At 40.6% G+C, this 25970-nt stretch overlaps 2 protein-coding genes across 3 annotated transcripts; one reads left to right on the forward strand and one right to left on the reverse strand.

Moving 5' to 3' along the window:
- Positions 1-1066: 1066 nt before the first annotated feature.
- zdhhc18b (zinc finger DHHC-type palmitoyltransferase 18b) lies at positions 1067-16480 on the reverse strand. Of its 2 annotated transcripts, none has more exons than XM_051390137.1 (9): positions 15635-16480; positions 14641-14801; positions 12851-13000; positions 12541-12678; positions 12031-12082; positions 11799-11901; positions 11189-11298; positions 9860-9962; positions 1067-4758 (listed from the first exon to the last, which is right to left on the reverse strand). In XM_051390137.1, the coding sequence occupies exons 1-9, from the start codon at positions 15883-15885 to the stop codon at positions 4402-4404; spliced, it is 1425 nt and encodes a 474-aa protein (XP_051246097.1). In that variant the 5' UTR covers positions 15886-16480; the 3' UTR covers positions 1067-4401. The 2 variants fall into 2 exon arrangements, with proteins under 2 accessions (XP_051246097.1, XP_051246098.1); XM_051390138.1 differs by lacking the exon at positions 1067-4758 and adding an exon at positions 7980-9478 and having other exon boundaries at positions 15635-16479.
- Positions 16481-18993: 2513 nt separating this feature from the next.
- kdf1b (keratinocyte differentiation factor 1b) lies at positions 18994-25928 on the forward strand. Its single transcript, XM_051390148.1, has 4 exons — positions 18994-19202; positions 20183-21132; positions 21230-21316; positions 23367-25928. Exons 2-4 carry the CDS (start codon positions 20202-20204, stop codon positions 23459-23461), a joined length of 1113 nt encoding a protein of 370 aa, XP_051246108.1. The 5' UTR covers positions 18994-19202; positions 20183-20201; the 3' UTR covers positions 23462-25928.
- The last annotated feature ends 42 nt before the right edge of the window (positions 25929-25970 follow it).

The raw sequence follows: 25970 nt of genomic DNA on the forward strand, positions 1-25970 counted from the left end.
TATTTCTTGTTTCAGGAACTTTTTATACAATTCTTACAATTATGTATTAGACTAGATTTCTTTATTAACCAATTCAGTGTTTTCTTGTCCACTGCATTTGGCCATTGTTCTATTAGACTATCTATTAGATTCTAATAATTCTATTCTATTTAACAATTTACTTTACATTTACTTTCTTCTTACATCCCTTAAAATTAAGAAGCCCTTGCAACCCCCCCCCCCCCAATGAAGCTTTGGGGACCCCCAGGTTGAGAACTACTGTCCCAGACCGTGGTCCGGAGCAAGCATCCAAACCTTGATCTGACGAAAAGAGGTGGTCTAAGTACAGATCAAATATCATAGTTCGGTTCGTTTCTAGTGTGAAAACATTACAGGAAGTCCTGGAAGCTTTCACACAAGCCTAAACAAAACTGAACTAAACTGGTAAACACAGATTAGGTGTGAAAGAACCATAGGAGAATAAACCTGTCAGGATCTTATTATTTCAAACAAATCTTGCTTTTAACAATAGAAACCACCCAACCAAACAAGTACAGTCTGGCAATGTTGATCAATGAAAGCTGCTGACGAAAGAGAGCCATTCATTCGCTTCCTCCATCTACAGTTTCGCTGTCAGCTGTGGAATTTAGACCAGAAACAGAGCGGTCACATGTCTGCATCTCTAGCCTTGAGACTACCACTGCACTCCATTTTAAAACACCTGCCTGGTCCCTGAGAACAGTTTTGCTTTCAGGCATTGTTTCAATGGGTTTCACTACATAAAGGTGACTGAATCAATCCAGACAGACTTAACAGTAAAGTCACAAAATGTTGAAAGCACTGTTTTCATTTCATTTGGGGAAATAGATTGAATTCTCTTACTACAAAAGAAGAGAGAAAGAGAAAGTATTTAGAGAAGAATTCTGAGGCAGAGCGAGAAGATGAAAGTGCTAAAAGAAAAAATGTGTGGAGCTTAATATGTACAGTATACAGTGAGTGTGAATGGATTATCTGCTCCATGTTTATAAGTCATCACTGTCATCTAGTGGCCGACTGCAGGACTTCAGTGTTATGAAAACAAACTGGGCCTCTTTATTTCACCAAACTTTATTTTCCTTTTTCTTTATTTTGACAGTAGTTTTGGCTGAAATAACCTTACAGTTTTCACAAATACAGTACAATATTTTTCTCCTCAGAAATGCATTGCTTGCATTCACTCTCACCGACATCCAGAAGGTGTTGGGATGACTTTTGACACAGAGAATACTGCTCACAAAGTGATGCTGCTCTACTCAGTGTTAACACTCTTGGGGTGGACTACAGACGATCAGTGTGTGTGTGTGCATGCCTATACGTCTTAGTGCATGGGGATGATTGTTTGGATCATTGCATTTTTGTGCAGCTATTGCCATCGGGTTACAATGTGGATATATGTCACATAGAACTTGCATATTGAATACCTCTACAGCTTTCCACCTGAGAACAAACCAACACGCCAACCATTCACATAGATCTTCTAGGATTTGTCTAAGCGCACAGAGTAAAACAATTTTAAGGAGAACAGGTATTGCTGTTGCTTATATAAAGTGTGCAGGACATTTGAAAGGGAGCCTTAAATCATTGTGTGATGTAAATGATAACACAAGCAGGAGGTGGTGCGGCGTAGGCAATGAACAACACTGCTTCAGTTCAGATACACAACGATATTCAGGAATCCAAATCACAGCCTTCCTACAAAAAGTGTCATAGGACCTCTCAGGTGAAAAATGTGGTGTCTGGAAAGATTTAAATAAACAAAGAATACCATAAATTACGTCTTTAGTCATTATCATGCAGTTGCATTCGCTGCCGTTTATACAGCACAGAAATCTGAACAACAGCACACATGGATACAACCGAGACACGCTCAACTCACAGTGCTGATTGTGCAAAGTTAAAGGGAAAATCCTAAAAAACAGAATTCACATGTGCAATTGCAACATTTTGGATGGTAAAGTCAGCACCTTTAAACAAAGAAAGCTGTGCTAATGACATCACATGACCATTTTTGGGGTGACACTGAACAACTAACTGAACTCTGTATATATATATATATCTGTGTTTGAGATATTATAGATGGGCTATGACGAAGAAAAACCTGAAAAAATGTGTCACGAAACATAAAAAATGCAGAGGCTTAAAATGTTTAAAGTTTAAATACCCTTCAAGTACTCCATTGCTAGAAATACTACCAGGCTCCAGGTTTGCTGTGTCAGTTAGTTTATAGACACACAGCTCAGTGTCCCTGGGGTCTCAAATGGCCGGAATCGGAAGCAATCTGAATTTTAGGCCATACAATGTCTTAAATAGGATTTGACAGGTCTTAAAAATTTATTGGATGAATGAAGTTAACATTAAAGTTGTATTTTTCAGTCTTGCTTTTAAAGATCATTTTTTGCCTTTATTTTGACAGAGCAGCTGAAGAGTGGGGAGCGAGAGAGGTGATGACATGCACCAAAGGGTTGCAGGCTGGAATCGAACCCAGGCAGCTGCAGTAAGCACTCAGCCTTGGTACACGGGGCGCACGCTCAACCAGGTGAGCTACCTCACTTTTAAATGTGTTTTCTGGGAAAAATGTGTATTGGTCATGCTGTAACAACTACAAAACGACATGGAACCAATGCCAATTTTCCTTCATATCTTAAGTACATTTTTTTTTTTTGCTACTATGGGTGTGAAAAGGGTCCTAAATTGCATTCATAATGGTTTTAAAAGTCTTAAATTTAACCTGTTGAAATCTGCAGAAAACTGAAAGATACTAAATCAGCAGGGCCAGATTAGATAATAATGCAATGTCTGTCTAACTCATTTGTACAAATTGGCGTGTGAACACGTCTAAATGTATTAGTGTTAATAGCTGTTCAGAACAAGCAGGCCAGAAGCTGGGGTGAAACCCTGTTATGGAAAGGGGCGAGACACAACCAACTGTTTAAAGGTCCAGTGTGTAGGATTTAGTGGCATGTAGCAGTGTAGCTGCTGATCGCAACTTCCTCACTTCACCCTCCCCTTCCAAGTGCAAAGGAGAAACTACGGTTGCGGCAAAACACACAAAAAACACTCCATCTAGAGTCAGTTTGTCCCATCTGGGCTACACTGCAAAAAAGGAATCTCAAGAAAGTAAAAAAAACCTTGTTTCTGGTTTTCTAGTCTCATTTTTTGAAAAAAAAAAATCTTGTTTTAAGAAAATATATAAAACTTTGTCTTAATAAGATTTTACAGCTAATATTGAGCTAGATTGAACAAGTTACAACAGTGGTTTTCTTAATATCCCAGCAGATTAGGCAGAGAGATTATTTTTCTTATTGTAAGAATAAAACCACTTTCACAATTTGACAATTTAATTTGTATTAAAAAATGCTACAAATAAGAATGTTTTATGCTTTATTGTGCTGTTTGAAGAGATTGTTTGTTATTGTAATTTAAGCAGAAACATGGCAGACTCCATGGAAGAAGAACCGCTGTAGATAAAAACAGCTTATTCTAAGGTAACAAAAAAATACAGATTCCTATATTCAGGTGATCATACACTAATGGAAACGCAGTTCTGAATATTATATTCCATTACTGCCATCAGAGCCCCTAAATGTTACACTCTGGACCTTTAAAAAGGGATAAGGGCTCATCCATTGTGTCAAGTAGGCATGCTTGTCAGATTAAGAGCTTTCAGATATGAATAACAAAAGGTCCCCATTGCCTTGAAAATACTCCAAGGCTGACAGCCATTATTCCATTATTCACTGCCTATATGTCTCAGAATGACATCATCGGTACAAACTGCCAATCTGCTGTTCAGCTTAAGGAGAAACTGGCTCACGTTCACACTATAAACTCAGCAGCACAATGTTATAGAAATGACATATGTGAATTCTACATTTTTGATGGACTTTCCCTTTAAAGGCAACTTTTCTCCTCACAGATGCATACACATCCTGAGCTCTAGCTCTCTGTACCAAGCTTTTCGAGCTCCCAGAGTTTCTCCACCTGATACATCAAAGCCACTTTTTCACAATATTTGATGGATCTGACATGCTGGTAAAATTCACATTTACATGAGAATCATCAGAAAAACATATGGCTCTGTCAGTACACCAGTTCCTCCATCTCCTCACAGTTCCTTTCATCTTTTCACATGCTTTTCATTCTGCACCAAGTTGCATCCAGAATAATCTTCATCTAGTCTGCTCTAATGTTTCTATTTCCACTGCAAATTGGTCACACAATTACATTTCTTTGTGATTGTCATCCTCTGACACAATGACCTTCAGAGAACCAACAAACAATAAAGAACATTTTTTAAATTCATACCACTTGTATTTGACTGTGTTACAGCATGCAAGCTTCAAACAATGTGTTTTCACTTGAGAACGCCGTCAGTCAAGTCAGTCAGTGCAAAGGGGAGAAGCTGACACCTTTGTGGCCCCTGGCTTCAGAGCTGGGGCCGGCGTCCGGAGAGGTAGGGGAGACAGGGACATCGAAGGCAGGGTTGGGAATATGCAAAGCCGCTCGTTTACTTTTCTTCGAGTGACTCTTGGTGTGACGCCGAGGGGAGGTATCGCCTTGAGAGCTAGCAGTATGGCGGCCCCCGCATCTCGTGGAGAGCTCCGGGGAGGGGTCAGAGTTCACTGTGGGGCTGTTGTCTGGGCAGCTATGAGCTGTCTGAGGTTTCCCCTGAGGACACGAGGTGGACAGGAGCGGGGAGCGAGTGGCCGACTCCAGCAGACCTTTAGTTCCCTGTGTGCACTGGGGGAAGCACGAGAAAGAGGAGGGAGGAAAAAAAGACAAGAACTGATGAGACGAGCCAGTGAAGTTAACAGGGCGAACAGCAGGGTGGTAAATTACCTCAGTGAATTCAGCAGGAGCTGTGCGAGATGAATCAAAGGCAAGCTGGGAGTGCAAGCAGACAAAACCAGTGGTCTGAAGCAAGAGATCGCAAATGTTTCATGCCATAGATCTGCACAGAGATGCAAATTACACCCACAAAATCTTATCTGATAGGTGGAACATCCGAGAGCATTGTCTAGTTAAAGCTGCAGTAGGTAATAACTTTCACCATCAGATAATCTGTGAAAAAATCAGGTCCCTAGCCTGAGAAAGATAGTTGATTGTTGAGTCTCATTCCCATAGTCATCAAATACAGACTCTGGGAATGAGACTAAACAATCAACTACCTTCAAGCCACCCACCCAAAGCGTCTTTCTTTCTTTTTTGGCTCTGATTGGATGTTTTTGTTCAGGCCTGGTGGATTCTTACAAACGCTATTAGGAGCACTAGGAGGAGCCAGAGGAACATGATTTCACAGACTATCCGTCTAATGTACTACTGTCAGGATATAGTGAAAGTTCCAGCACATGACAAAAAGTTATTTTTTATAAAGGTCACCTGCTGCAGCTTTAAAAAGAACTTGGTGTAAAATAGTCTAATCCATCAGTTTTGTATTGCATTAAATTTGGGGGCTTGCAGGAGACACACTTTAAAATTTAGTTATCCTTGGATTTTTAGGCCCTATGTGTATAGCTAAAAAACCACTGGGTCCTGCATATCCCGTGATACAACTGAACTGTCTATTTAAGTGCCCATGTCTTTCAAACTTTATGCTCCCAGTTTGTTCTGAAAGCTTTTTATTGACAGGACAAGAGTCTGAAGCTGGATTTATAGTCGATGCAAGGGGTTAGTGGGAGGCCCACCATGTTGTATTTCACCAGTGGATCTCCTCCAGGTAATGTTATTTTGTGGTGTACCCTTACTCAATAGGAGACATTCATTCATTCATACTGAGTGCTGATCGAAGTGAACAGAAGGTTTGCAGTGTAATAGCAGTGAGAGTCTTCTCCTTCTAAGTAACTTCTTTAATGTTGTCCTCACTCTCAGTAAACTCCATGGTGTCAGACCTGGGGCTGCCGAACTGATCAGGTCACTAGTTTTAAGCCGCTGGTTTGTGTTCAAGCTCTTAAACCTGCATGAATGAATTTGGTCACTTGGAATGTAAAACAAAATGTAAAAAAACTACCAACCAAAGATATTAGAAATGTAGATTTAAATCTCCACGCGGTCGCCATATTGGCGGAGGGCATACTACTCAATACTGAGAGATGCAAACTTCTCTACAAAATCCACTGTAACTCTTAATTTGGAACCGATTTTCATGAACTTTGGTTTGTTATAAACAGGAGAAATTTAACCTGATACTGATTACTTATAGGATGAATCCCTTCTCTAGGGGCGGGTCTAATCAGTCACCACTTAGACAAAATGCTGCAGGCATGTGTGGCGTGCGGATGTACATAAGAAATATTTAGAACAGGCACTGGTAACAGACCAGCACTTTGGCCAAAATACAGAAAGAAAAAGCAAAAATTATTAAAAAAAAATGTAATAAAAATAATTAAAGTGATGTTGTCTGTTCATAGGTGGCTATTCAGAAGTTTTTTGGGCATAGAGCTGATAAGTTACTAGTAACTGAATAAATTCCTACAAGTAACCAGCTTTATGTTTAAATTTCTCCCGTTTATAACAAACCAAAATCAGTTTCTTTTTTAAATGAACAGACGTTTTAAGCCTTGAATTGTATTCTTGTTTCTGTCCACTTAAGTAATGTCAGTCCATTATTGTCCTGTAACTTTGTTTTGTCCTTTAGCAGCTACAGTAAATACTCCACTATGTTCCCCAGCTAGTCGCTAACTTTGTCTTATTGCTGTTTGGTGCTGGCAGTTAGTGTGCTGCAGGACTCAAACCAAAACAGCTCAGTCGTGGGCCATAAAACTAAAACAATGAGCTGAAAGAAGCTAAACCGCTCCATAGAGCTCAGGGGAACTGCAGATCTGATGATAATTCTCACACTCTTTCTGTACATTACACAGTCATTTTTTTCTCCATTGTTAACATAAAAATATTGATTAGTGCAGCTTTAAACACTGCTTTTCGTCTGAATTAAAATGAAAATGTCCTCAACCCTGAAGCTATAATACACTCAAGAGTGTGAATAATGGATGAACTTCAAGAGTATAAAGCCTTGAGTCATTTTTATTATTCAAATTTAAAACATTAACCGTTAATGAAGGTTCAAAAACTGCCAGTGCACTATTCACTGTGTAAAAAGCAATACAAAGCCTGTTTAAAAGGTAAATGTGTTTTAATTCCAGGTCAATCCAGCCTGGCATGTCAAAGGACACATTTCAACAACACTTTTTAATTTGTGTTTCCCTCTTCGGAGCTGCTCTCACTAGACTTCAAATACAATGTATCCGTTAGATATCATTAAGTACTGGTTTATTCAACAACATATTAATTGTACCTACAGTTAACAAGAATTTTACTAGTATGACTTACAGTTTTCCTCTCCCATCGGCCTAAATGAAGTTTTAAATATGTTTCTACCTCGACAAGAGCAACTTCTTGGAGTAAAACCGTATTCTGGCAAATCTATGGCATGAAAAGGGTCAGACTTGAAGCTAATATAGAAAACGTATAGTGGAATTGTTTGAGCCATAACTACACTTCTGTACATTATGAATTAATTTTACATACAGTAAACACTGTACTGTGTTAAATTATTCACTCTGCTATGTATTCAACATGGCAGCATATGAATAAAGCCGTGCAGCGGTACAGCAGCAAGCCAAGAGGACACAGCGGTGGGCACAGAGACTCTGCACTCGCTTTCCCTTTCTCTAAACAGGCTTACCAAGCTCAAGCATCACTTTTCCTGCACTAACAGTGGCTAATCAGCCGGTGCAGGACACAGCAAAGTCTAGACATTCCTCCTCCTAGTGTTGGTGGCAGGACAGAGACAGACCACATACAGAACAGCAAGTTAGGACCAGATGAACAGACACACAGGGAGCGTACCGTTACTATTACAGTTTGTTAGGAGCTTTTCTTCCCTTGAAAAATGCAAATTATGCTCCAATATGTAAACTGGGAGGGTGGACAAAGAAAACAATGAAAAATGAGTACTCAGATGATGAATTGCATGGGCAAAAAAATGCATGTTTTATTAATATTTTACATTTCAGATACTGACAAAATAGTTATATGTATAAAAACTAAATGGACATATCAAACAGATGAAAACAAGGAATAAAGGCATGGAGGGAAACAAATGATGTTGATAAGGTTGATGTGTCACAAATAATTTGGCACGACATGACTGTTAACATAAGACAGGAGAAAGTGAACCAACACAGAATAAAAAACAAGGAACTGTTGGTGCAGAAAAAGCTTCTCTCACAGCTTCGCCAGTCTATCGAGTGAATTCAAAAGACTACTTATACACACACATACAGTTCAGACTAGACACATTATAGCTTCACCTGTGTCTAAGTTTATTCCGTACACACAAAAAGCTTTATAGCGGTCTTGTTATTTTGCTGTAAACAAAAAGCTGTTTGTCTTTCAAACAGCAGCTCCTCCACTGCTCGATATGAGAGCACTGTTACTCACACTGCGACTCTATCAGAACCGTAGTTATACGTCTTGTAAACAACAGTCGCTCTACAACTCTCCAGGCATCCTTTTATATCCCTTGCCGTCAGAGAGAACGAGAGAGGCACTCTGTGAGGAGGACGACAAGGCTGGAAACTCTGAGTCTACGCTTCTTACAACTCCTGCTCGCTTCCTACCTCATAAAAGACCCTGAGTCGACATATACTGCACAGGAACAAAATACTGGAGGTGTAGATTGTGATTGTAAAAAAAAAAAAAAATTAAAGTGAGAAAATAGATAACATAAAAAATATATAGTGAATAGTATCTTTGTTGCTTATTTCAAGAGAAAAATGTCTGATTTGTTCATTTCTGTGAGGTAAATATGTCTAAGCTGTTCAGCCAACTGCACATTACTAAATCACAATTTAAAAGAATACTTTATTATTCGTTTATTATTTTCCCCCCAGAGAGAGTTGAAAGGACTGACAGCATGCTCATGTCTGCACGCTACATGTGAAGCTACTGCCAGCAGCTGGTTAGCTTAGCACAAAGACTGGAAACAGCTAGCCTGGCTTTGTCCATATTTTTTAACTAGGCTAAACACATCCTCACTCCGACTCTGTACTTAAAAACAACAATGTAACTTTTGAAAGAACAAATAACACCTTCTTCCTCTCAGAGATAGCAAACTGAAATCATAAGCAATAACACACAACCCTGCTCAACACACTCAGACATTACTGGGTCAGGTATGACCAGCAGCTTATGGTGGCTAAACCTACAGATATTGCTGCTTAACTGACATTACTGAGTCAGTTTGCTGCCTTTCTGTCTCTTCTTGTGCTACTATTACACTATGTTTTTGCATCTATTATTACGGCATAATACCACTTGTTGCACAAGTGGCTGCTGTTCAGCAATCGTTACAATTGTCGTAAGCGATATTTGTTTTGGTAAAATAAGCTCTGCACTCTGCCAGCCATCACTTATTTATGGAGTGTTCAGTCAGTAACAAGGCTCTCCCGGTCCCTCCTTTCTGCAGGAAACAGAGAATACATTTTTTGGTATCCCGTTCCCTTTGATCAAATCAGGACAGAGAACTCTCACTCGTTGAAAAGACATAAACTAAACACATTTCCCCAAAAGTTTAATTATTCCATCAACCTGCTTTTTCATTTGATGAAATCATGCCAGTGTACACTAAATTGTCAACCTATTTTAAGGATATGTGAACCTCTGCCCGTAGTGTAAATACAGATTAACCCATACACAACAGTCAACAACAGGCAGCAGACGGATAGAGCAAGCAACACGGCTTCTGTCAGGCAGAGGAAGAGTTTTGGTGGGAGTTTGGGGGTGCAGGAACAGGAGAGGGGGATTCCTGCAAGCCAAAAGCCAGCTGGGCAGATCCTCCTACCACGTTTATCTCGCTTTTAGTCGCCAGAGTGGGCAACTCGATGTCCGGGCCGGCGGTCTGGACAGATTCATCCGCGGGCAGGAAACCTCGTCTGTCGATCAAGCTGTAAAAGACCCAAGATCCAAGTTGTTAGGGGACATCTCATGTGCCTTTAGTGACTGATGCACATTGAACATCATGAAAAAAGGTGGTTAAAAAGGCATTTTGAGTAAGAAAATGTACATGTAATGTAGAGCTGTAACAATTAGTTGATTAATCGATTAGTTGTCGACTATTAAATAAGTTGTCAACTAGTGTGATAATAGATCACTGTCATTTTTTAAGATAAAATGTCCAAATTCTCTGATTTCAGCTTCTCAAATGTGAGTATTTTCTGCTTTCTTTAGTCCCGTAAACTGAATATGAATGGGTTGACATTTAAGAACATCATCTTGGGCTTTGGAAAAGAGTGTTCAATATTCTTCACCATTTTTGGCCCAAACAACTAAGTTAAGAAAATAATAGTCAGATTTGACGATAATGAAAATAATTGTTAGTTGCAATTTAACAAGTCTCCATTTTGCATACAGACAATGCAGAACTCACATAGGCAAGCATATGCAACTCAGACACATCTATCAAAGTAAGACTGCATACTTGGGTTGAGGAGCAAGTTAAATGAAGTATTTATTCATTTTGGAGATTAAATTAAAGTGTGAAAGAAATGGAGCACCGTGTGTTTGATTAATTAAATGTGTCCCTGATTGAGAACCTGGCTTTGGGTTTTACCTCCTAATATACAGATGCATTGTTGCCGTGAGCTATGGTGCTGTTTGGCGATGCCAACAGAATATAGAATAATTGTGGCTACACCTTCATTTGAGCACTGTCCAATGCTGCCAGTTCTGAGTGAGTTATATTTAGAGTCAGAGACATGGAGCACTTGCATCGTTGCATCACAGTACCAACAGCTAGTGACTGAATGGGTCTCGACATGTATTACAGCCTTATACTCACGGCACCTGTCGATGCATTTGTAATCACTATCATACAGCCAGGTTGGGGCTTAATTGTTAAAAAAAAACAAGAGAATAATAATATTAAAAATAAAATAAAAATAATCTATTTGTCATAAAAAAGAATTGATAGATCAACTAATAATAAATATTATGACATCATGCAACATTGAAGGCAGTCTGATATTTACATGTGAATACAGGACATCAATAAAACCAAATGTATTCTGTTTTTGGATGAGCTATGCTAATGCTAACTGACTTAGTGTTTAGGTCTTAATCATGCATGGATTCCTTTAGAGACTTCATACTGTATGTGATATTTCAGACTTACCTGGGTGGCATGGGTCCGCAGAGCATAGTGCAACAGTTGATGAAGATGTTTTTATGACTGTATGGGTTGGTGACATCTTCTCCACTCTTCCCTGACCAGGAGCCTTTGATCTGGAAGATATGAAACACACTTAGTGTGCAACATTTTGCAGTTTCTGTGTCGATCTAAATGTGACTTTTGGTTGAGAATTGCTGCAAGGTAGCTCTTGATCTGATTTGGAAGTATTCATTAGCTCCCAAAGAAATGAGAGGCTTTCCTCTGCAACTGAGCCTTAGTACGTCCCGCCCCTTTTCCTATGTGCTCCAATGAGAGCTGAGCAAGCCTCGGTCAGAACCTCAGACAACATTCTCCTTTCCTGTACTTAGGTATGCTATGTGCTAGGCTCATCTATCTTGAAACACCTACATTTTGAAGATGGTTAAAGATATGAGCGCCATGAAGTAACAACTTAAGTCATTTACATCCATCAGCAGTCAGCTGGTTAGCTGATGTTTTGCTAACATTAACATTTTAAATTCTATTCAAATGTGATATTAGAGAGTGTAATTAATGTAATATTACTTTTAACTGTAACTGTAGTGTAACAAAGTCAACTCTAGGCAGTACTCACGTCTTCATTAGTGGTCAGGTTAGAAGCAACCAGGTATGTATGGAAGCCTGAGAGGCCCAAGATGGACCAGACTGAGAAGAAACATATCACGAGCTCCACCGCAGTGAAAGGCTGGGTCAAGGAGTACATCCGGTATATTGGAGGAGGGAGACATGAATGAATAAAACCATACTCACTGACAGAATTATCTTGCTAAAGAACTCTGTATAACACATATGTGATTAAAGGATATCTGCCTGGACTCTCTTGCAGAGCAAACACCAGGCCTTTTCCCCCTTGAGCCCCTGAAAGAGGAAAAACGGAGACTGACACAATGCTCAATGTGTGTTTCCAAGTCCATTAAAAAGAAAGTGTGCGGTCGTTTTGGGGTTCCCAAAGCAGCAGTTGCAGTTAATTTTCCTGATGTGGGAGCAGTAACACCTCTCAAATATGTTCATTCTATACCAACTCTTTAGGGCTACTGGCTGAAATATAACTTGAACACTCTAGCGAGTGGTCAAATGGAAACAAGTAAAGAATGCCAGACAGTCACAGAAAACAATAAACCATTCAGTATATTTTTCTTATCAGACAGCTAAACAGCTCTGATGTGGTGAACCCCGCCCGTCTGGCAGTCCAGGACAAACAAAGCAAACACTAACAGTTACTGGCAGGTGCTGTTTGAGCCAGGTGCGCTGGCAGCTATTATCAGCAGCTTCCTGACTGCTTTCCAACACCTGTGAACCAGAGCAAAAACACGTACTCAGCGCTAGATGTGTGGTCACACAGCCGAAGATGAACGCCGTCAGGAAGGAGAGCGACACGATAAAGGTGTAGAAGAAACGATAGTTGCGTTTCCCCACACAGTTCCCTACCCAAGGGCAGTGATGGTCGAATCGCTCTGAAAGAGAAACACTTCAGCAGTTTTGAAACTACACAGTTACAGTATGCCATTCAAGTCAGTCCAGCCTGAACTAGAGTAATGCAGTTATGTTCACTGTAGCCCTATGAGGCCTCCGTTCATTATTTATCATTGGTAAATGTCAGGGTGTCGATGTGTGTCTGCAGCTCACCCACGCAGTTGTCACACAGGCTGCAGTGGGAGGTGCGCGGAGGCCGGAACATCTTGCAGGTGAAGCAGTACTTGAGCTTCACCACCTGCTGGTTGATGAGGACTTCCTTGGTGCGCGGCGGAGGCCGATAGCTGGTGTTTCCGGTGTTGTCTACAGGAGGAGAGGACAGGAAAGAGAAACAAAAGGGCAAAATGAATGTGATTCACTCAATCAATTGAGCTTTTATTATGAGCACCTTGTCAATTAAAATATACTATAACTACTATACAGACTTTTTTAGAACAGAAATTGTATATTCTTTAAATGACTTCCACTTTAAAGCCAGCCCCTACACACCCATGGTCCACACACACACACACACACACACACACACAGGTATTATCCTTATTTTGCTCAATCAGAACTCTTCTCAGGACCGTGTGAGCGCGTACAGAGTGAGCTTTGTTGCACCCATTAAAGTGCGCTCACATCAGATTTCACTCCCCACTGAATTCTGTAAGGAACGGGGTGAGACACATTCGCTTCCAGTTGTGAACTGACTCACTCTAATAGACCTTTTTCACAGCAGTCATTTTGACATTTTAAATAGCAGCGTAAACAGGCGTTACCAATGACATTAATTAAGGTTCAGTTCCATTCAGGTCAAACAGTATCAGGGTGCTGCTATTGCTACCGCTGCAACCCTAATCTCCACATTGTCGGACAATACTACAACCACAGCACACTGAAAGCAGCATACTGACTTATTTGAGTACACTTTATTTTTTCACTTTTCCAGTGTGAACACCATGTACACACAAATTGGGACACTACAATTTTAACATGCTGTGTGTCCTTATAAACTTCCAGGATCAGTCATTAAAACGATCCTAACGCAGCTGTTCAGAGAATAATGAGTCAAACTAAATGTCCAACGCGTTTTCTTAAAGATAGAGCAGCAGGTAAGTATGCTATATTGTGTCAGAGTCTGTGTTTCAAAAATAGCAGTGCAGTTGGGTAAGATAAACATCTTACATCACCACTGCCTAAACTTTGGTCATGAGTAGGAGTTAACAAGGTGCACATGAAGCCAACTTCAGACACGAAGGTCATTATATTGAAGCATGCTGAAAAGGAAAGATACTGTTGGCAAGACTTAAAACTGACTGTGAACATAACTGATGGGTTGCTTCGAACAGGACTGGTGGTGAACAAAGACAGATTGGGGTAGGAATCTGTGCAGGACCTTGTCAGGGGGATAACAAATCTCCCAGTCCAAACTTTAGAAGTCAACAGGACACATTTCTTCCAGAAACACTGCCCTGGATGGTGAATTAGTCTTCCAAAGAAAATCTACTTCAATGTGTCAAAGGCTTCATCACCATTAAAATGAACTGGCAACAGAACGACAGGTTCCACTAGAAGTTGCCTTATGTGTCAGTTCCAGAGTAAAATAGCCGACGCTAGCAGAACAATGACTTCAGTCTCAACTGTGAATTGTGCTCTGAAGCAAAATAAACTGCATGAAAGCTCTTATGACAGTGCCACAAATAGTACGTCCTTGAAGTCTGACATAATTGAATGCCACTGAGTAGAGGGTAACGTATAAAGAAATGAGCTGAGCCTAAGCAGTTTGAGGCCATATGGAGAGTTCTAGTGCCAACAGTGGTCTAAATTCAGTGCCATAAACTGGCAGGCACTCTGGGTGAAAACACTGAACACTAAAATTTTATGATACTGGACATCAAAGTCAAAAGCACTTGAGACAACCATATCAATCTGACTCCACTGATGATTGAGCTGGCCCTTACCGATCTGTTTTTCAATGTCTGCAGCCTCATCTGGCGTTGCTCTGGGCAGGATGCCGGGGTCAGTGAAGCTGGTCTGGAGCAGGGTGATGACCACAAATACAAAGAGGCCTCCACCAATGACAGGTATGCAGCTGGTCAGGTGTTTGACCAGGAATGGACAGCTGTGATATGGGGCAGCCACAGACAGAGAGTATGAATTACCAAGACGTGCTGACCATAACAAAGGGCAGGAAAGATTGGGGGGGGGTGCCTGTCTCCTACAACTGAGCCTACTTTTTTTTTTCATCCACCAGGGGACCTATTTTAATTAACATCCAGTGCCTTTAATCACCATGAGAATCTCTCTGGAGACAGAACACACTTTTACACTGTGATAGAAGGAATTCCATTTTCATATTCAAGCACTATTGAATATTATAGTGTAATAAGATGAGATAAGACAAGATATTCCTTTATTTATCCCCCTTAGGAGAAATTCAGGTTGACACAGCAAAAATAGGGCAAGTAGTGCAAAAACAGAGAACAAAGAATCTAATATTATTAATATTAGAAGATATAAAAAACAATTTGTAATGTCACATTAATAGCTGTGAGATAAACTCAAATGTTAGTATGTAACCAAAACAGATATTCACACTCTGTAAAGCCAAATTATGGGACAAATAGAGCTCTGATGTGTACATTTTTGTAAAACCTTGCCAGACTGCATTATGAAATCTAACTATTTTCAACTGAATTGCGTATTAGTTAGGAAAATGCTGCTGTAAAACACGGATAAAGATATTTTAAGAATCATAAGGATCTGCTTCACGGTTCGGCGTAGATTTAATGTCATTTTACAGAGCTGGTTGTCTCACTCATTGCATTACTGTTAAGGAAGCTGACGTGTATTGAAATGTTGTCCTTTACATATCATACCTTTGTCACCATGACAACGACTGAACCCGCAGGTGACATGACACAATCGTAGACCGAATATGAAACATGAACTCACTCAAATATAAAGAATAATCCACTTGTGACGAGAATAAGGCCCAGAGTGAGGGGCAAGACCCCGCTCTGCCGGGCCACTATGATCCGTCCATCGCAGTAGAAGCGATTCTTTCCGGGGAAAACTTCCCACTTTCTCCTCGGTCTCTTCGGCTCCTCTTTCTTGTCACCGTCGCTGCCATGATGAGGTGGAGGGGTCGGTGTTGGTGTCGGAAGTGCATGCGGGTCGATTTGCTGATACTCGCAGTTTTTCATGATTTATAAGGTAGTTTTGGTGCTCTGTCCCAATCTGGACAACCAAGGCATTTGGCCAGCGATGGACAGCATCACCGACGCTCGTGTGTGAGGCAGCTGGACGGTGCAAATGTCGTCATTCGGCGTAGAAAACAGGCTAATCCTACACTACGGGCATCCAGCTGTAAATAACCCGAAGACCCGGTGCTCGAAAGGACGTCCCCGTTACTTTCCATGCCTCTTCGTTTATTCTTCTTAAAGACTGTCGCCAGAGAGACTTCAATCAGGCAGAGACCGGCTGGTCGTCTTTAGCTTGTTAGCGGTGCCATTCATTCAGCCAGCTGCGGACTGTTCAACATCAGTAAACCTAAAGTACCGTTACCACTGCTAGCTTGTTAGCTTGCTCGTCCCGCACATAGCAGCTAACCCTTTTGCTAACCTCCAGAGGTCCTACGTGCGTGAACTCAAAGGAGCACTGAAACTTCGTATTTTTTTACGCATATTGCTCTCCTACCCAGAGTCTTGGCACACTACTATTGTTTAGCTACGTTGCCATAAAACTAGGCGTCCGGGTGAACTGGTCGCTGTCAAACTCAACACAAAGAAAAGCACTACTTCCGGTTCCAGTTCTTTCAAAATAAATGTGCCAATTAAAATATTACATTTTAGGAAGGATGATGATAGCAGCCATAAAAACTGAATGGCCACATAATGTATTTGAATACCTCTCGCACTTTCATTATTATATTATATCATTATTTCTCGACGATGTCTCAAATGGCAATAGTTTCCAAGTCGAACGATATCCGGTAAACCAGCTGCCAGTGTGTGTGACTTGACGCAGGACGTTTTCGGGTGATCAACAATAGCCTGTACAGGTGTTATGAAGAGTTCTGTCTATCTGAAGAGACCTGCAGAGCCCTCGCGGGAGCGCGCACAGCTGATGCAAAAGCTTCCAGACACTGAAAAGATTTGTAAAGCAAAGTACTGTTTAAAAACAAGATGGTCCTCTTTGTTGGGTTCATCAATGATGATAAATGATCTTAAGTCTTAATGTTTATGAATGTTCCGATTCATCAGTGTTTCATTAGAGGTAATCAGCATTTCCTTGATATGATTGGTCTTAAATTTGGAAGTTTCCTTGCTTAATGATGAGGCCTTGAAAGGCTAGATAAAGATCTTCAGCACCAGAAGTCGAGTATACTGAACCTCTCAGTCGCTGAGTAGACTGGCACACAACACAAAACCTTTGTACATGGGACAGTAAGAAATGTGTTAAACTGAAGATCCACCTGTAATTTAAAGATCCCCTCCAGACATCTATTAACCCTTTTACAAATGGTCTGCTTGGAACTATAATGTGTGGAATATGGCTGTTAGGACCAGGTCAAAGACTACAAAACTCTTTAGTAGGAAGCATAAAGTACCAGTTTTATTATTAATTGTACTGACATGATCTTGCACATTCATACTCATGTATCTAAATGCCTGGTCAGTTCAGGGTAGAAAAACAATTACATAGCGGATTACATGATTCAATGTGTACAATGATACAATGTACACTATATCTTGATGAATGGGCTAAATCTCATGTTTTTCCATTGTGCAATGCATTTGAGATCGGAGCTGCCACACCCAGCCTCTAAATGGTCAGCAAACTCAACCATGTAATTTGTATTCAGTAACAGTGACTACATTTCAATAACTGTTGCATGTTCAGATGTAATACAGAATTACAGTAGTTTACAAGCAAGTTATGCACATGCAGTGCCAAACAAATCAAGTCCAAATAGGTAGCCAAGTAAATAAACTCTCTAAACGGACACTGTGAGACCGTATTCCAGTCACATTCACTCCACAGGCTTAGAAAAATCTATATCCTACTTTACTTTGCAATGCAGGATGTATTTAAGTGTAGATTAATAGTAATAATGATAATGACGATGACCATACGCCTGATTATATTAGTGATATATTATTGTTATTCTAAACTTCTTTGTTATCCATTTTTCAAGAAAAACGAGAAGAGTAATACAGAGGATGCATTTCTCTGGAGCTAAAAAATCCAACTCTGCTGAATCATGCAGCCACCCCTTCACTTTCTCTTTGGTCACTCAGAAATCAAACGGTATTAACATCTTGACAGAGGGAATTTGATACATGTGACACTTTCCTGCCCAAAGATAAGAGGGACTACATTTCTGTCCAGCTGTCACAAGTGTAGAAGCAGGCAGCATGACCCCGCTGTAGACACTGCGTTATGGCTGGTTGAGTTAAAGGCATTTATATTCAAAAGTCAATAAACAGCCAGGTGTGCAGACAGTTGGCCACAGGCAGTCAAATCAGGTAAAATTCCAAAGGCACTTAGCAGGAAGGCATGTTAATTAGACAGGCAGCAGGACTTTAGTAACAGTAGTCTGGCATGTGGCGGGCATACAGGAAACACATAATCAAATAAGGAGAGAAAATGCCACTTCAGTTGAGTCTAATAAAACATGAATGACTCTAAACGTCTATAAACTCTACACTTCAGATCATTTATCATCACTGATGAACCAGACAAAGAAGATTATTTTTAAATAGTACTTTGCCTTAGAGATCATTACAATGTCTGCTCGTTTTGCTTTCGCTGTGCGCGCTCCCGCGAGTGGCGTGCATTTCTCCTCAGGTAGGCAGAACTCGGCATCACACCGGATATCATATCAAAATAAGAGTTGTGTGGGGGGCTTATGTTGTATTTCATGGTGTGCTCGTTTGTCTAATTGCTATGTGATTTAAATACATCTGCGAGGCGTTTTGTTATTGCCAGATAAAATGGCATTTGAATTTCTTAAACACAACATAACATTACACTGCCCGTTACATTGGACATTGAGCTATGATACCAAGGCTGGAGTAGCTAAAAAACCACGTCATAACAATATATGTATCCTCATAAAATATAAGCTAAGCGGCAAGTCATAGCACAGCCATAAAGTCCCCCAAAAAACTAAATAAATGAATGAATTAAAATAGCAAAAAACACAATACAATTATCAAACCAATACAAATAAATAAATCGCAAACAAAAAAGTAAAGTCACAGTGGCAATTTAACTTGCGTTTTATTGTTTAAGCCATAACCGGAAGTCCAACCTCTTGCTGCAGCTACCTGGTACGTTTCCTCCACCTTGACGCTCAGGTACACGGATTTGGTCGAAAACTTCACTGAAACTGGCATTTTTGGAGCGGAGCTGACATTGGAGACGTTCAAAATGGATTAAAACCAGAAATGTTTGCTGTAAGGTGGAGACGACAACATTAATTCGGGAGTAATTTTGTGGACGCACCGTGTACACTGTGAGTAATGTTTAGGGAGAAGTTCCTAAGTCCTCTAATGGAGGAAAGAGCCGCGATGACAAGTCGCCATGAAAGTGAAAATCATTTTTATACAGGAAAGGGGTCCTGAGGCTAATGTGTGTTAAACTGTAACTCGTAGGCTTATTAATTGTAGAGGTTACATTTGAGAAAAAGGAGCAAAAGTGTATTTGTATTTGGCTTGTTTGTTTATTACCCAACTACATGGATTGACTCCTGTAAACATTCGTCCAAACACTTCCCGTCGTCGCACGGAAGGCCAGACACTATCTGGGAATCTGGCAATTTAATGCGTATTATGTTTTCATTAAATACGTATAGCAATTAAAACATACCCGAAGATAAACTCAGATTTAATTACATTTATTCTTCAATTCGGCGTTCGTGCAACCTACAACAGTGCTTGCTTACTCTAATACAAATTGCTTTTACACAGGTTTGCTATAACAGTGGCTGTCAGACTTCAGAAAGTTCTAGCTAGCAGCCAGTTGACGGAATCAGTTTAAATGATGGCATTGTTATATGTTTGGTTGAGCAGGTGCAGAATTCAAACTGATGAACAGATTCATTTAATTCCAAGATGTCTAAATTAAATTCGGTTTTCCTGGATTGAGCATCCCAGTGTTTAAGAGGATGAATGGGATGTTTTTTTTTAACCCTTTCATGTAATAGTTTTGTTTGTGTGTAAAAGTTACACTCTGTATGTTACAATTAAACATTTAAGTTAAGTTTTAGAAATCCCCATGACATCAAAAGGGGAATTTGATATGTCATTGCCTTTGAATGTGTGCTTACACATCCTCATGAGAACCAGTTGGGTTACTTTACCCGCCACCTGGGGATAGTAGTTTCACTTTGTTTTCAAGAGAGATGCCCTCAGGTGGCTAAAGGTGCCTTGTCAACCCTGTCTTACCATTTAGTTACACCTTAATTGACCTTAATTTCCCCTCATGCTTGTCCAGACCGTGAAGCCTGTGAGTCATGTCTGCCGACAGCACTGGCAGTCAGAGACACGGCTCGGGCCCTGGCAGCTACCGGCATGGACCCAGCCGGAGCAGCAGCCAGAGGTCGTCCTACGAGGAGCGCTGTGTTGACCCGGTGGAAGACAGGCTCCCGACTCCAGAGCCAAAGACAGTCCACAAAGCCAACCTCAAAGATGCGAATGGAAAGGAGTCTGAGACCATTGGCTTCGTCCCTGGCTCAGCTGACCCTTCCTCTGTAACACAAACCTGCAATCCCTGCGCTTCCCCAAGGGGCTGTAGGACCTTTATGTGCAGCGTGCTCACCTGCGGCCTGTATAGGGTCTGCCAGCGCTCCATCCTCGCTCCGTGCCTGGCGCCAAACGAGAGCTCCCCAGACGAACCAGAGAAGGTGAGCCTCCGAGCTGTGAACCCAGGAGAGCACAAAGAAGAGGACGGCACAGACTGGCTAGAGGACGTCCACTTCGCCGGAGTCAAAGTTGACAGCCCGAGAGCGTATTTAGACGTTGAAACCAAATCTACATCATATGTGCTTCCGTCTGGTGGTCCAACACAGCCCATCCATCCATCCATGCATGAGTCTATGAGGTTTGATGACTGGGAGGACGGCGAGGAGAACGTGGACTCTCTGATCACCAAGAAGCTGCTGGAGCTGTACTCTGAATATCAGATCGAAGAGTTGGCCAGGTGCACCTCGGATTCTGTGTTTCTGAAGAAAAGCAAGGCCATCAACCAGCTCATCAACTCGCTGGCAGAGGAGCACAAGATGGACGAGCAGGAGGCCGAGTGTCGGCTGGTGCGCGGCATCATCCGCATCAGCACTCGGAAAAGTACGAAGAAGCGGCCGCCCATCACGAGGAGGGAGAGGACGCTGTCGGACAGCGGGAACGAGACAATGAGGGACAGCGATTCCTTTTCGTTCAGCAACAACAGTAAGTGGTGGTTTTAGACTTAATAACTCAGTATTTCCCCTGAAACACCTTGCATTTCTGCCTTCAAGTAACGATAACTCTAATTTTTTTCCTCAAGATGACTACAAATCAAATCCAAACATCCAAATATCAGAACTGACCTCCTCTGACAAGTGTGCCAGAGAGATGTGGAGGACCAATGGAGGTAAGAAATCTGTCTTTATTATGTTATTACATACACAATATACTGTTACATTCTTAACATATTTTATTTCAATTCCTGAACTTTGTGTATCAGTTGATTCAGAGTACCTGAAAAGTACGTTAAAGAGCCTGTACTGTATATATTATTTATAACCGGTGTATACTACTAAGCCTGTATGACTGCTGTATGGCCTGGCTCAGCTTGTTAGAGTAGAGACTGACTTTGGCATGCTGGGGGAAAGAAAAATGTCAAACCAGGCACTGCTGACACACGTACTCGCCGATACGTGATACCTGATACCATATTTTAAGATTACACTTTAAGATTGTTTGCCTAAAAGTACTTAAATGTAAATATATTCATTATAAATGCTGGACTCTGTCTTATGTTTTTAATTGTAGCATGTAGTCGCCCCCCGGGTTTCTAAAACAGCTTTATTTTCCAGTATAAATACAGAGGACATGACCTCTGTGTCCTTTATGTCCTGTGCAGGTGCTTGACTACTGGTGTTATTTTACAGTTTGCTTTTGTGTGATTACAACTAGCTATTAAATGCCATTTCCATGTGTCATGCAATCAAACTAAGTCTTTTCTTCCTTTAGTCTGACAGCAGTGAGTCGGAACACATTACAAACATGCCTTGAGATTTTGAGTTCTTCCTTCATGTAAACCATCGTGTGAATGTTTGTTGGGTAAACCATATAGAAAACGACCTAAACAATAGAAGGCAATGTGGGTCAGGGGACAAATATTCATGTGTGGACTAACTAAGGTACGGTTAAAATATACCCTGAGCTTATTTACAGGGCTGCATCAATAAGACAGACTAAGATGGAAATCATTTTTATCTGCAAGACTGAAGCTAGGTGGTCCAGTACTGCAGGATGTACATGCTCCTGTATAGACAAACACAGGCTAGAATTAAGAAAACGTACGTCTTTGTATCCTAAATCTCTTTTCGCTGATACAAATATTCACAGTGGATTTCAGCAAACTCTTTTCACCGCACATACTTGTCATAAACGTCTTGTTTCAACTTGATAAATGCAACCTGTTCACCTGCTCCTGCGATGTGTCATCAGAGCTGTGACAAAAGGGGAAGAAAGAGGTAATAGTCTGACATGAATCTGATGATGCTAAAGCACAGTGCTCTTCGATGGGAGGCCTTCAAGGGGACTTGAGAGAATATTAAAAAGTAGATGATGTTACACTGTCAGGTGCAACAGGGGTTGACCTGGACAAAAAAACACATAAAGCTGTTGGTGTTCTTAACTTAGTGAACTGTATAAGTTGCCATGCTAAAAACATCTCTGTAGTTGATTTAAACACTTAAATTCACTCAGGTTAAGGTATCTCGATTCTTAAAGGCGACCTGTGGAGTTTCTGTTTATATTCAGTGTCACTCACTAAAATGCAGGTTGTGTCCTCGAGGTCTAACAAATATGTTGAAGGAATTTCCTTCCTCGTAAAACATTTGCAACGTTATACGTACCATGACATGTTCATCACATCAAGTGTGCAAGGGGACGAAACAACCTCTGAGACAGGACTTAAAGGTCCAGTGTGTAGGATGTGGTGGCATCTAGCAGTGTAGTTGCAAATTGCAACTCTAACAACTGTAAATAAAAACAGCTCATTCTTTGGTTACAGAAACACAACAAATCAAACAAATGAACCTGCACTGTCTATATGCCAGCAGTCTTCTTCTCCACCTGGAATAGTATGGAACCATTGGCAGGAATGTGTATTGGTCGGCATGTGCGTGCATGAGAACAAACAAAACATAGCCACACATAAAAACATAGCTCCTAAGTGCTACTAGTGGTCTAAATCTTCACTGGGTACTTTTAAGTTTAAAAAAAGTGGCTTTTGTTGGAAAGACATTTTTACAATGCTTGTTTTTTTTCCTGTTGCTTCTTTTGAAATTAAAATATCCCAGATGTCTAGTTGCAGTTAACTGTGAAAAGGGAATGCAGTGAGCAGAATGAATGCGCAGTCTCCTCTCCAGGTGACTGCTGAGGAATTACCGTGTCTCTTTTTGTTCTCACAGGTCATACTTCTGGTTCTCCGACCGCCTACTCACCCTCTCACACAGAAACTAATTCTTCAGGTGTCCCACTAATTCGCACCTATGTGAGAACATGATTCCTGCACTGCACTGGCGATCTATGCTTGAATTATTTGTCATGCCGTGTCCACAAGGTCACATATGGGACGTTGAAAGGCGACACTACTTGCACAGGAGTCTGGCTGAGCCGAGCTCTTTGTAAAGACCATGGCGTCGCTGTTTCCTAAAGCCACGTCATGAAGATGTGATAATTCACATTGTCTGAAGGACTTCAGTGAACTCAGGGCTCTGTGTGTAGATATTTATGGTTGATGAATATTATGTGTATATTTGAAGGATTGCTTTATTGAGCGCTTACCCTGCAGGCAGATATCACCAGCAGCTCTCAGTGGCTCTTAGATATTTTATCACGGTTAACCGTCCTCTCGTCCTTGAAGGAAGAACCGAGTTCTGTTCATGAAATCTGGCGGCATCGTCAGGATATTCTGCTGTTATTATGCAGAAGACATTTGGATTTAGTTTTGTAAAAAGAAAGTACAGAGCTGTATTTTTTTGGGCACATTTCATCACCATAGATTTGATTTTCAACTAATTTGTATGATTTTAAAGTGTATTCAATGTGTTCAATTCAGTGGTTATGTAAGTTGTGTATTCTGGAAAATTATGTTCTGATAGTTTTCATAATTTGACATATTTCAAATCGATGTAAGAGTGCATAGAAGTGGCAATAGTGTAAAAAGATGAAGTAAGAATCATTGTCAGGAAAAAAAGGAGTTTGGTTCAAAATCCTGTATATTATAATATTGGTTGGTTTTTTTTTATGTATGCGTGGTGGGGCATGCTTTATTTGCTTTCTTGCAGGGAGTTATACGCTACACCCAATTAGCTTAGCTTAGCATATAGACTGGAAAAGCTAGCCTGGTTCTGTCCGAAGGTAACACTTCAAAAGCTAACTAATTAACACATTATATTTTGTTTTTTTTATTCCGTACAAAAACAAAGTGTACAAATCTGTTTCTGTACTTTAGTTTAAAAAAAATAGAGCATGTTAATGATTGAGCTTTAAGGTCTTAAGACAGTGATTCATCTCTCAGTCTGCAGCACAACCAGCATGGACTGTAAGCCAGACACAGACATTGAAGCTGGGTACCCAAAATAAACCAAGAGAGGACATAACTGGGAGAGTATCGTAGTTTGGTCCACAGAGTCTGTCTGGATAGCGCCCAGTTTCAGTGATATTTCAGGCTAACTGTGGCTAGTGGTTTTTAGCTCACTAATTGACACGTTATATTTTGTTTATTTATTCTGTAGGAAAATCAAGGTGTAAAAATGTCAAATTATGGCTCTTGGGTTATACACTGGGCTATTTCTCTGCCACAATTAGTTGTATTTACAGTTCTGTTTCTGTAATTAAAAATGAGATTGAACATGTTAATGAGTGGGCTTTAAAGGTGCTGGTAGGTGTATTTTGTTGCCTTTGGACAGAGCCAGGCTAGCTGCTTCCCACTGTTTCCAGTCTTTATGCTAAGCTAAGCTAACTGACTGCTTATTTTTACCACACAGATTTGAGAGTAGATAATAAGTTGACATCTGGAAAAAGCTAGTGGACCTTGAATTTTTTGTTCTTTTTTTATGTCAAAATCGACTTTTTTTTTTTTTCTTTTGTGACTTTTATGATGTTCATACAATGCCTGTGGAGTGTGATTTATTTTCCCAAAGCATATTGTTATTAGTGTTATAGAAGCTCATATGAAGCAGATAGCTCTTACGTTAACCAGGTGTTTGATGCATTCTGGGTACTGTTTGTGGCCTTCCCATCTGCAACTCAGCTCTCAAATTGAAAGACGTTATGAAAGCTGGTTTAAAATGTAGTTAGACTCTCGGTTGCATCATGTACTATTAACTATAATTTATTAATGAATCATTATATACCAAGCTGACTCATGAAGTGAATGTCTCTTTTCTTCTTCTCCCCAACATGCTCGCCGTGTTTGCTCCTGGGTGCTGATGGGAATTTGGCCAGCTGACTCAGTGGAATTTATCAGCGTTAGATTATGCACCCTTTTGTAGTGCCTTCAGTTAATGCACATATTGTAAACATGTGGTTTTACTGTCCAGACTACATCTAACCTCTTGTGACCTATCTTAAAAGTATACTGAATTAACTACTTTGGTGCCTCCAGGTAATATACAGTATGTTTTTAGTGTGTCAAGAATCTGGCAGCAACACCCGGGTGGTTATAATGAAATGATGTGAAACTAGTTGCTCTGGTTTTGACCAAGAAGCACAAAACGTCACTCGACTATTTAGGAAGCGATGAATGTGTCTGTGTCATCCTAACGGCTAACTGTAACTGTCCTAATTAACTTGTTGAACTGTCTGCTGAAGCATAGCATTTGTGTTTTCATTCATACATCTACATTCTCTGCTTGGGCCTTTAACTGAGGTATGGTACTTTATATTTTCCAGCAAAGGTGTGTGTAAGCCGTCTTTTAAATGATGTGCCATTGTAAAAACAGTAAAGTGAGTGAAGTGAAACAATAGGAGGAAGTTGTTTGCTTGTTGTTTCCCACATGTGGCCACAT

This window comes from Dicentrarchus labrax, unplaced genomic scaffold (assembly GCF_905237075.1).
Source record: "Dicentrarchus labrax unplaced genomic scaffold, dlabrax2021, whole genome shotgun sequence".
Lineage (NCBI taxonomy): Eukaryota > Metazoa > Chordata > Actinopteri > Moronidae > Dicentrarchus > Dicentrarchus labrax.